The sequence below is a fragment of the Pelodiscus sinensis genome, chromosome 5, assembly GCF_049634645.1.
Source record: "Pelodiscus sinensis isolate JC-2024 chromosome 5, ASM4963464v1, whole genome shotgun sequence".
NCBI classification, from domain to species: domain Eukaryota; kingdom Metazoa; phylum Chordata; order Testudines; family Trionychidae; genus Pelodiscus; species Pelodiscus sinensis.
The window spans coordinates 35771325-35784280 of NC_134715.1; the positions used below are offsets into that span (position 1 = coordinate 35771325).

Here is a 12956-nt window from a genome sequence, read left to right on the forward strand (position 1 = left end):
GTCTTATGTTTTTCTCATTTGTGGTTTTAGGGAGGCTACAGTTATTCTTGTGTGCATTGTTTTGACAGTATTTTTAACATATGGCAGAGGTACCAGAGCCTTTGTTTATAAAAACAGAATAGAAAGTTTTCTTTTTTACAAAATGTAAGCAAACAAACATCGGCATGCTCAGTAGTGCTCATCACATTGTGAATTATGACTAGCGGAAAGTCTATTGATTTGGCTTGGGGTCTTTTCTCTTAAACATAATAGTTCCTCCAAGAAGATGTTACAGGCAATAAAAAGAGAGATTCTTTAAATTTGTTATTCAAACTCTGAATGATAAAACACAAAACAGAACACAAGTTTTCTTTCTGATGTCATCCACCACTATCATGTGCAGTTGAATTCTTCTATTGACTTAAAGGAGGATCACTGAAAATAAAGGTCTGTTTCACAAAGTATCAAGACTGACAAAGGCTATGTCTAGACTGCAGGCTTCTTTCGAAAGAGGCTCTTTCGAAAGCATCTTTCGAAAGAGCCTCTTTCGAAAGAGAGCGTCTAGACTGCACGGAGAAATTTCGAAAAAGCGGCTTGCTTTTTCGAAAGAAAGCATCCAGTGAGTCTGGATGCTCTCTTTTGAAGAAGCCCTATTTACATTGAAGAACAAAGAGGAACTTTCGAAAGAAGGCGTTCTTCATCGTGAAATGAGGTTTACCGCCATCGAAAGAAAAGCCGCGTTCTTTTGAATTAATTTCGAAAGAACGCGGCTTGAGTCTGGACGCAGGGGAAGTTTTTTCGAAAAAAGGCTATTTTTTTCGAAAAAACCCCTGAGTCTGGACACAGCCAAAGTCTATTGCTCTCTATAGTAGGAAAGGCTGTTCATGGTCCTACAAATTCTATAGAGAGGAAACAGTAAACTAGCCATCTCTGAATCCTGAGATAGCCATTAGATGATTAGGAGGAAACTAGCCACTGGCAACCTATTCAGAAGATCTCTGCTGTGGTGTGGCTTGTTAAGCTACCCATGTGTTCCTATTTTACATTCTCCAGATCAGAGGTGGACAAAAGGGCCTCCGTGGGTTGGATCCAGCCCACCAAGCGAGTTGATCTGGCCCATGGAGGCTCTGCCGTTCCCCCTACCCCCAGGCCACATAAGGCCTGGTGGGGGCGGGGGAAAGAAGCGGGGAAAGCATGCGAAGCCTTCTCCACCCTGCAAGGAGCACACGGCACTTCTAAAACTAAAAGCTGTTTGAATTTTGTCCTCAGAATAAGAACCAGAGATCAGCAGTACAATCAGTGATCAAGAAGCAAGCCCTGAATGGAAACCACAGAAGTACACAATGAGCAAATGGGGAGGGGGAATACAGTAATTACAGTATCCCAGGATTAATATTTAGGTAGAGCTGATAGAAAAACAAAAATTTCTGTCCTGCGGAGATGCTGATATTTCAACATTTGTCTTCATCCCAAAGCACATGAAGATCTGAAATATTTAAACAACAGTAAAAAAAAATGCAATTACCGCTGTTACCTGCAGCTCCCTTGTTTCCTCCTCAGTGGCTGAAGCATGATATGAGAGGACCTATGGGACAAGGAATGCAGAAACCTAAGTACAAATAAAAGCACACAATGTAAAAAAAGAAAAAGGTTCAGATTTTGCCTCCAATGCTGTAATGTACTGACTTTAATGGAGCTCTGCATGAGCATGGGGATGCTCATCATAGTGGTTCTTGATATAATCAGGACAAGAAAATCTATAAATGAGCAAGTGATCAAAATATTTTTGTTATATGGATTAGCTATGAGACTAAAAGGAGAATGCTACCATGTTGGGCATCTTTAAACATACATGAAATTAAGAGACAATTCTGGTTTAAGAAAAAGAAAGACTTTGTAATAGCCTAAATAGAATTTTATTTTTAAAATGACAAACCAGCAAAGTTACTAATATGAGATGTAATTAGCCTCCCAACCTTATTTTTAAAAAGCACTGAAATGACTTAGCTGTATAGTTATCATCTCCCCCACTTAAAAGCAATTAACTGCAGGTTTACATGAGAGTTGTAATGTTTCCTTTAGAAACTTGGGTATATAATCCACATTTTAGAATTTTTGCAAACATTCTTATTTACCCGTTAGACAGATTCAAAGCCTACAAAATTTAATTTTCAGGCTTACAGTTATCTAGGGTTGGCAGATGGTTTAACCAAAAATACCAAACACCTCCTCTTCCCCTCCCCCTCAAAAAAAAACCACTAGGGAAAACATTATTTTGAGGGGAAAAAAAGGGGGGAGACCAAAGTTGTTGAGAAAAAAAAGGACCCCAAGAGTTATTAAACAAAAAAATAAATACATAAAATAAAACAGCATGGCCCCTTTAAGTGCATGCAGAGTCAGAATAGGGATAGGAAGATGAGAGGTTGAGCACTAAGACTCAGAGAAGGCATTGCTTCCCCTTGCTCAGGTCTTTAGGCTTTTTTGCCGGCAGCCCTCTTGTTTTCTTTGTCGAGCCAGAAGGGAGCTTCCCTGCGGAACCAGGTAAGCAGGGGGTCCAGAGGCAGGCAGAGGGGGGCCTGAGGGGAGGGGATGGGGACTGGGCCCAGTTGCTGAGTGTGTCATAGGGTTGCCAAGTGTCTGATATTTTTGCCTCTTGGCAGGGGAAAACCCCTCAGAAAATTCTGAATATTTTAGGTGTCCGGTATTTTCTGAATTTTTTACTGGATAGGAAGTGAAAATACTGGACTGTCCGGGTCAATACCGGACACCTAGCAACCCTACATCATCTTCCAAGTATTTTAGCATATCATGTTAGAACCTCCTTTAACACCACGGTCATTAAATCTAACCGTAAACAACTGAAAGGCTAGGACCAGATGACATTCATGCTTGATATACTTTGATGGAGTTAGAGGAAGTCACAGAAAGCCTACAGTAATCCTGCTGTTATTGCATTTACTGGTTTATTTAAAGGACTGAGCCAAAATCATCACAGAAAACATTAGACAAGATGATATCCTTAATCCTCCAAACCATTTCCGCTTTCTGTGCAGTTGGACAAACCAACTGTGTCGATCAGGGAAAACAGCATTCGTGTCTAACACTGGATCTCATGAGTGCAGTAAAAAACACTCAACAAATAAAATATTGTGCATGCAAATATGGAATCAAGCAGCAAATAAGTATCACTCCTGTTAATGAGTTGGCCAGACTCCGCTCACTTTACTTATATTAATAGTTTTAGGTTGTGAGTAGGGAAAGCAGAAGTTTGGCCAAAACTAGATGACATACAGATATAAGTATTGCCTAGATTTTGAGCTCACCTCTAATGTCACCATCTGCTTGGCCATGGCTCTCTCCACAGCTTCGTACATCTGTGTATTCTGAATCCCCAAGCCACAAAAGATGACAAAGGCTTCCAGAAACTGTTCGTCATTTCTGTTGAAAGCCTTGATTTTGCCTAAGTTTTCTTCCATCTTATTTACAAGCTGACAAACCCCTACGTCAGGTCACAGGAATGAAAAGAAGTAATATAGCAATTGCTAAAATACCACACTGTTATGTGAAACAAAACAAAAAAAATGAGCTCTCTGAATTATTATAGTCAATAAAACAAAATATCAGTATATTTTAAAGCAAACAGATACAGAACACAAATTAGAATGCTATAAAAGGACTAAAATGGAATTAATTTAATATGCCAAAGAATAAAAACTATAGTACTATATCTTGTACGGTGGATTTACAAGTACTCATTAAGATGTAAAAAGCAGATATATAGCTCTGCGTAGCCTGCATTATTTTTCAAAATTCTAAAGGGTAGTTTTCTTCTTGACTTATTATTAAAAGTACTTACTTTAGATTGACTTAATCCCCAAAGACAATTTGTCCTTCAAAAGCTAATTAGATTTTTGTAACCATGCCAAAAGAACAGTTTTGAATGTCAGGATAGTGGCACATAAAGTTTGCACTTCCTTATTTGAAACAGTACCAGAAAGTTAAAAAAATATTAAACATAATAAACTTCAAGTTTAGGCTCAAAGTTCAAGTGTGCTTGCTATGATTCTATGAAGCTGTGGTCTTTTCAAGGAAGGGCCCGATCAATGCCCTTTTAAGTCACTGGAAAGCCTCCTATTGACTTCAGTTGGATTTGGATCAAGCCCTAACTACAGATGACTTATTATTAAAAATAAACAGCTACAGATGTTATCACCAGGTTCTGCTGACATTGTTCAGTAACAGACATATAGTGTGTATATGCCTCTAACATTTCTGACTGTGAGGGCAAACTCTTGTGTGATCAAATGTAAATAATTATGCCATTAGAAAGTTGCAGACTAACAATTAAAAATTATAATGAGTTAGGAATTGCAAAAATTATGTTTGAAGATATATTTTTGTCATAGTGCATATTCTGTGTTTTTTATGCCACACATTTAATACTATAATCAATTATGTATTTAACTATATATTTAACCAGTTATACAGAAATGCAAAACATTATTTTGGGTGACACCCAACTAACATTGCTATTAGAACTGTAACTTAACATTTCCTTGCTTCAGGATTTACACCACTATAAATGGGAACAGAATTTTGATCCCTGACTTTTTGATACTTATAACGTGCAGCTTTATGAACAAAGCCTCTACAATGCCAGAGCTGTTCTCAGCTTCTGAAAAGGGGAGTTGGGGGTAGGGTGAGAATTTTACTGGAAACTATGTGCAATCATATCAAGCGTGGGTGTAATCAGAACCTATTTTAAGGCCTTGTCTACATTATGGAATGTTTACAGAAAATTCCCTCCATTGCTAGCAATCTACACTTCTAGCCTAAAATCACTGATTTTAGATTAAGAAAAACCTTATGTGCAAGCATAATGCATCCATGACTTCTTTGTAAGGACATGCCTGCAGTGCACACTTATTTCAGAAACAGTGCATCTACACAGCAAATGCCCATCGAAATAGTTCTGAGCTATTTCAAAATAGAGCATCTACACTCACTGGACAAGGAATTGCATTCAAGGACACCTGGAAGCACTTCAGGTTAGGCATCAGGACAGCTACTTCAGAATAGCCGTTATTCCTCATAGAATGAGGGTAACAGGCATCCGGAATAAGATGACCGTTATTTTGATATTATTTCGAAATAACGGGCTTGCTGTGTAGAGCTTTCAAAGTTATTCCAGAATAATGTGCTGTGTAGATATGCCCTTACAGTCTAGACTACTCTGAGAACAAAATGATTACTGCACTCTCGTATGGAGGAGGCTTTGAAATGTAAAGGTTCTGTATGTGGAAGAGTTTCCAATCTGCATATATCACAGTAAGGCTACATCTACACTGCACAGTTATTTTGGAATAAGATATTCCAGAATAGTTATTCTGAAATAACTTATTTTGAAATAGCATATCTACACTGCAGGGAAGCCTCAAAATTAGTTCGAGGCAAGCTTCCCTAGTGCAGACTTACTATCTTGATTTATAGCCCTAGGAGGAATAACTTAAAATGGCCCTGGTGAGGGGCTATTTCGAAATAGCAGCAGTGGAGCGTCTACACAGTCCCTATTCCAAAATAGCTGTTTCGGAATAAGCATTATTCTTCGTAGAATGAGGATTACAGAAGTCGGAATAAGCTTCCAGTTATTTTGAAATTGTTTTGAAATAACGCTGTTGCTGTGTAGATGCTCGGATAGTTATTTCGGAATAACAGTTGTTGTTCCAAAATAACTTTGCTGTGTAACAATTTCCCTTTTTTGCCATATTGGGTGTGTCTAGACTACATGCCTCCGTCGACAGAGGCATGCAGATTAGCCAGATCGGCAGAGGGAAATGAAGCCGCGATTAAAATAATTGCGGCTTCATTTAAATTTAAATGGCTGCCCCGCTCTGCCGATCAGCTGTTTGTCGGCAGATCGGGGCAGTCTGGACGCGACGCGCCGACAAAGAAGCCTTTCTTGATCGGCACAGGTAAACCTGGTTTCACGAGGCATACCTGTGCCGATCAAGAAAGGCTTCTTTGTCGGCGCGTCGCGTCCAGACTGCCCCGATCTGCCGACAAACAGCTGATCGGCAGAGCGGGGCAGCCATTTAAATTTAAATGAAGCCGCGATTATTTTAATCGCAGTTTCATTTCCCTCTGCCGATCTGGCTAATCTACATGCCTCCGTCGACGGAGGCATGTAGTTTAGACGTACCCATTATGCCCTATTTTGGGAAATTCTCCAAGGACCAGATCCTGCTCTTCCTGAATTAATAGGAATGCTGCAATTGAATTGTAAGCTCCTTGGGGCAAAAATCTGTCTTTTTGTCAGATATGAGTATGGTGCCAACGCAATGGTTGCCTGATTCCTCATTGGGACCTTTCAGTGCTACAGCAAAAGAGATAATACACAACAATGAATAAGAATGGATTTGCTCCCTCTGTAGAAGGGGAACGGATCTATCATTAGACTCTGTTGAGGTTGTGGGACAATTTCATGGACTTTCAACTCTGTTTAGTGCTGTTTATGAAATTATAATTATTTCCATAGCAACTGTGATGTAATGAATAGTGAATTAGGACTTCCAGCAGTGAATAAGCCAGAAGATCATATGAACTCTGAAAAATGTAGATTCTGTTTTCATGTAAATGACTCTATTAATAAAATCAGGGAGAGAATTACAGTAAATATACTGCATGATATAGATTATTTTTCAAGCACTCATGAAATAGATTATTTTTCAAAAGTTTTCCATGAGCCATCAGTGGGCCCATACACATCAGAATTAAAGGAGTCCAAATTATTTTTCAGGGCATACACTGGAAACCCTTTTCCACTAAACAATACACATTTGGGATTTGGTAGAGAGTGATGCTGAGTGTGGTTGGGAGGTAGGAAAGCTGGCTAGCAACTGCTGTCAGAAACCAACAGATGATAGTTCCTAAGGGACTCCATTTTATAGTATTGTGCTACTTCTTGCTGCTGGAAAAGGCGCATATATCTGGTTTCTAACCCTGAAAATCTACAGACTATGGATAACATTTTCAAAAGCTGCAAAGTGACTTTATGGTATATCCACACTTTTGAGCTGAGGTAGAATTTCCAGCTGAGACATTGTATGTGCACTCAGATCAAATCAGCATGCCAAAACCAGAAGTGTAACTATGGTGATGGAGTGGTGAGACAAGCTAGTTGGCTCGAATATGTCCCCTACATACTTACGCTGGTGGAACCCATCCTGCTACAGCTACACTGCTACTTTTCAATCAAAACTAACGTGGGTATGTCTGCCTGAGCTGAAAGTTACTCCTCCAGCTCAAAGCACAGATGCACTTTTGAAAGTGAAATGTTAGTTCATAACATGACTTACATCTGAGAACTCTTGTAATCCCATTTGAGGGTCAACAGGCCTTAAGCTCCAAGGGTATGTCTACACTACAGCATTATTTCGAAATATCTAATTTCAAAATAAGATATTTCAAAATAACACATCTACACACGAAATGAATTTTGAAATAGCATTTGGCTATTTCGAAATAGTGCGTCCACACTGAGTGGATGCTGAATCTCATTTAAGGCCAGCCAGAACCAGGTCCTGCAGGGCATCAGGTCAGGAGTTACTTTATGTGGCTGCTGCCTGAGGCTATCTGAGGCCTGTGCTTAAAGGGACCCCCATTCCGGGCAGCCGGTTCTCAGGTTTCCCTGCTTGCTTGCCTAACTTGATGAGGGACAGCAAAGCATTTTGTCTCTGTGTGCTGTGGTTGCCCTCACTCGGGACACCACAGCACTCTGCAACATGGAGCCAGAAATGCCTGGTGCTTCTTGTGGACGCATTGCCGCGAGCCTGGCTACACTTTCTGCAGGCTGCCATCCAGGAGGTCCATCGGGGGGCTGTCAGTATCCAGGAGGCCCTGCGGGAAAGCTCCACCCTGAGGAGCACTAAGAGCCTCCCTGGTCTGCCCCACAGGTCGCTTGTGCCTCATTCCTCCCTCACGTCCTTCCACTTCCCTAACCCCCCTTCCTGATGTAAAATAAAATACATGTATTTTCATTAACACAAACTCTCTTATTTAACAAAACCGGGGAAGAGGGAAAATGAAACTCTGGTGAGACTGGAGAAAGGAGGTGGGAGAGGGGAGAAGAAAGAGTGGGAGAGGGGAGGGGGAAACCTGGGAGGACGGCACTGGAAGGTGGAAGCAAGGGGAAGAAGGGGGAGGGGAAGCTCAGGGCTCAGGTTTGGGGGTCTTGCTGGACCAACTTGATTTTCTTACAAACCTGCTCTGGGTTCGCATGGGCCTTTGGTGGCCAGGCTGGCAGCCATCCTACCATAGATGGCCGCGTTCCCGCATCTAGTGCGGAGATCATGGATATTGGGGACATGTCTAATTCGAATTAACTGTTAAACCTCATTCCAGGAGGAATAACAGCTAATTCGAGTTAGGGCTTTACTTTGAACTCCCGTTTCACTGCCGCGTGTAGACGCGGGCAGTTATTCCGGGCTTCATTTGCAATTTCGGTCACCCTCATTAGCCTCCCTAGTTCAAAGTAGGGGGCTAGTGTAGACATACTCTTAGTGAAAAATTCAGTGGGAAATGGAAGGTGGCAGGAGATGAATGCTTTTTAAAATAATTTTAGTTTAAATCACCAAACCACCTTTTCCTGGTGCTTGCTCCTTTACCAATACTATGAAACATTATGACCTCCATTGTGAAATGCAACAAAAATTATAAAAAAAACTCTTATTTTTGTTCCCATTTCAGTTTTTAAAAAAGAAAATTAACTGCTCACTTGTGGAATCAGTGGCTGACCTACAGCAATAATGGAGATGCTTACTCTAAATAGGAGAGATAGCATTAAGAAATAAGACACAATCTAGAGCTATCTGGATCTCATGAAAGCATTATGCAGTTGAACTTACCAAGCAAAACACAGTACCAACCATCCCACATTATAGTGATTGAAACCACTGATTTCTCAAATAAATATCTCATAACTGCATGAAATGTAAATATTGGTGTAACTTTACAAGACCATACATTTACTATATTTACCCACCTGCAGGCACTATTCTGTACTTTGAGGCTGAATCACAGCTTTACTTACATAAGTTACATAAGTGTGACTCCAGCGATTTCAATAGTTACTCTAGATTTACACAAATGTAATGGGGAGTAGAAGTAACGTTTTGTGCAAGCAACAAACAAGACATTATAATAAAACAGACTATATTAAAAGAATACATCAACAGTAAATGAAACATGTGACAAGGTGACATTTATTACCTTGAGGTTGTCCCACCAGCTAAAGAATATAGATGCTGAATTATTCTGACATAGTGATAACACCTAGCTGCTGGGCAAGAGTTTCATGCGCTTGTACTGCGTGTGAAGAGTGACTTAGCACTGTCTATTCACTATATCACTCATTAGATGCACTTTGTATCCTCCTAGATATTTCTCCTTTTTTATTTGCTTTTCTTTTTACAGAATTTTCACTGAAAACATTTTTAAACTTCTATAACATAAAGACTGTAATGACTAAGAATACATAGGGTGAGGTTCTCATCCAGGCCCTGAGCCCTGGACTCTGGCTAAAAGATCTGGAGTGGTATTTATTTTACACCCAGATCTGACCAGGGAGGATTCTTCTAACGCAATAACTAAGGAAGACAGCTCTTGGAGAACCCCCTTGTTAGCTCTGAAGTAGAGAGATGGATAGGGCTGGGGGCAGGAGGGGCATGTCAGGGGCAGGGTCACCACATGTAGGGCTTCGGCTCCAAGGAAAGCTGTCATAACTTATATAGGCCCCCAATGCAAACTACATTATAGTAAGACCCATGATGTGGCTTAAAGCCTCTATAGCTTCCCATATCCCTAGGGCTGTAAGTTCTGTGCTGCCCTCTTAGAGGTACCACCCAGAATCCCATCCATTATTTTCCCATGTTCATGTATACTTCACACAAAACTCTTTACAAAAGGCTTCCTAACTACCTAAATTCCAATATGCACTGCCAGGTGTATTTTAAACAGGTGTGTTAGTCAAGACGAACCCCAAGCTGTCTGGGGGTACGTCTAGACTACATGCCTCTGTCGCCAGAGGCATGTAGATTAGGCTACCAGACATAGTAAAATGAAGCGGCGATTTAAATAATCGCCGCTTCATTTAAATTTACATGGCTGCCGCGCTGAGCCGACAAACAGCTGATCAGCTGTTTGTCGGCTCAGCGCGATAGTCTGGATGTGTGGGTGTCGACATCAAAGGTATCTGTCCCAGGAGGTTTACCTCGGTGGTCAACAAATACCATTGATGTCGACACCCGTGCGTCCAGACTATCGCGCTGAGCCGACTAACAGCTGATCAGCAGCCATGTAAATTTAAATGAAGCAGCGATTATGTAAATCGCCGCTTCATTTTACTATGTCTGGTAGCCTAATCTACATGCCTCTGGCGACAGAGGCATGTAGTCTAGACGTACCCCTAGAGTCTACCATGACGTGTTACAATGACGGTCTCAATGGCCACATTAAAGTTTTAAAATGTGTTAGTTATTTTCAAAATACATCTTTACTCCTAGTCTAGACTAGCACTATGTGAAATACCTATGGAGGAGATCCTGAGGCCCTTCCTTAGTTTTGGCACAGTCTTTACCCAAGTGAATTCCCACTGACATCAATCAGTCCACACTCCCAATGAGGACAATGGGAATTCTTCTATGTAAGGACTTAATAGAAATTCATATTTGACCCTTAGGGTTCCACTCTGGCAATTGAACTCTGCTTCCTGCTCGAGGTGAAGGGGCTTCCTCAGGACTGTTTCCAGATCAGTAATCAGGCCAGCCATACCCCTATGACAAATGGAGCATTTCCAATTTGCACCACTGATGTTTAATGGGTGCAGATCCACCATGATCACTCCTTGTCCAGAAATGCCCTCGTGCCAGAGGAGTTGTTTGACAAGTGAAGATTTCAACATGAGCGCACTTAAACCTCCTGGGCGTTCCCCTCCAACAGGGGGATTTTCTGCTGACCAGATGTGATCAGGTCTGACCACTTTACACCATCTGAGTGGTACAAATGAGCTGGATATGATTAGAGAGTACATCCCATAGACTACTGTCTTTCCTATTCCTCAAAACAATATAATATTTTAATATACTACATTTGTTGCATTAATTGAGCGTGTTTGAATGTTAAAAAGTCATTATCAACATAAAATCTAAACAACATAAAAGAAGAGTTAGAAGTAGTTGCAGGTGCTTCTTCTCCCCCTTAATCTATATGCCAGGTGTCTCAAATTTTTATATTTTCCAATTAAAAAAAAAAGAAAAGCTTTTCTCTTACTTATTACCAGGCATAAGACCCATAGAAATAACAACTGACTCCAACTGCATATAAGAGATACTATTAAAATAATTATTAACAAAATGTTGTTAAGTGCACAAAGGAAGTAAACAGAAAAAGTAGAGGAAAAATAATTTGAGGTCTTATTGGTATTTTTTCACCTTTAGTAGGTAAAACAATGACAGACAGCAGTATGATGGTGCCTTGAATTAGAAATATGACAACTATTTCATTGTGTTTAAGAATTTTCTCCTGTGATATCAGATGTCAAGTTGCTGAGATTATATTTTGTAATACAGGCAGTCCCCGAGTTACGTGGATCCGACTTACGTCGGATCCCCTACATACGAACGGGGCTTTTCTCGCCGCGGAGGACGGAGGCGGCGGAACCTCCCAGACGCACCGCGGTCCCACCGCCCGCCACCCCCGTGGCGAGAAAAGCCACTCCGCGTCTTCCTGGTCTGCTGGGGGTCCCCCCCCAGTCCAGGCTTTTCTCGCCGACGCCTGGGGTAGAGCAGCTGGGGTGCTGCCGGGTTGGTCCCCGCAGCGCCGAGGTGCGGCGCTGCGGGGACCTACCCGGCAGCGCCCCAGCTGCTCTGTCCCAGGGGTCCAGATTCAGACACTGTTGAAACTGATCAGCGGCTGATTCCAGGAAGCCCAGGGCAGAGCAGCTCTGCCTCGGGCTTCCTGTAGTCAGCTGCTGGTCAGTTTCAACAGCTGCTGAATCTGGACACCAGTTCCGACTTACATACAAATTCAACTTAAGAACAAACCTACAGTCCCTATCTTGTACATAACCCGGGGACTGCTTGTACAGGAAGACTACTGTATAGCAATTATACACATGTATAAAAAATACTATTAGTACAACTAGTAGTATAATATACATTTTATCTCATATAAAAACATCAGTCAAACAAAATATAACATGCATCTAATGACTGGACATGCAGTGTATAAGTATAAAGAAATCAAAATTGTAATACCTATTACTTTATTCTTCTTCCCATTTTTTATTGGTGTACAAAGCAAACTTTTTATGTGCTGGTTCACATTTTCTGCATTTTCATTCTATTAAGCAAATAGAGAATACAGTTACAAATTTACAGAGAGATCTGCACCATGCAAGGAAGGCAGAATATAAAACTAATTTTTATATTATACATTTTTTGGGGGAGAGACCATATCTTCATTTGTGTTCATGCAGCATCTAGTATAATGGGGACTAGGGAATAAAGCATAAATGAATGAGTAATAGCAAGGTTTCTAGATGAATTTCATTTGGGTCCACTTTCATTTTACTGTTATTCCTTTCATTAGAATGAAAATGACTATATTGTATAGTAGGGACAGATTTACAACTCAGAGTGGCTGAGGAGAAATTCATGGGGCTCAAAGATACCTTCTCCACTTCACCTGTTGTGCAGATATTTAAGTAATGAAAGAAAATTGACTTAATTCTGCTTTTACCCCCAGTATTGGTGTCTCATAGGGATAACTGAGAGCAAAGTATAGTCCAAGGTCTGATTCCATATAAGGGAAGGAAAAAATATTAGCATGTTAATATTTCAGCTCTGAAGTTTCTTTGATTCTTGGCTGCCTGATGTAGTTTCTCTTTAGCCTAACAGGCATGATCACTTCATAAACTATTC

At 40.8% G+C, this 12956-nt stretch overlaps 1 protein-coding gene across 5 annotated transcripts in view; it reads right to left on the reverse strand.

Moving 5' to 3' along the window:
- PDE5A (phosphodiesterase 5A) overlaps positions 1-12956 on the reverse strand; it is a 104155-nt gene that overhangs the window by 33543 nt on the left and 57656 nt on the right. For 4 of the 5 annotated variants that reach the window (XM_075929816.1, XM_006112599.4, XM_014579625.3 and 1 more), the window contains exons 9-11: positions 12291-12375; positions 3303-3478; positions 1505-1564 (exon numbers count right to left, since the gene is read on the reverse strand). In XM_075929816.1, coding sequence (XP_075785931.1) covers positions 1505-1564; positions 3303-3478; positions 12291-12375 — 321 coding nt within the window. The remainder of the gene's footprint in view (positions 1-1504; positions 1565-3302; positions 3479-12290; positions 12376-12956) is intronic. The other variant, XM_075929817.1, reaches the window with a different exon arrangement.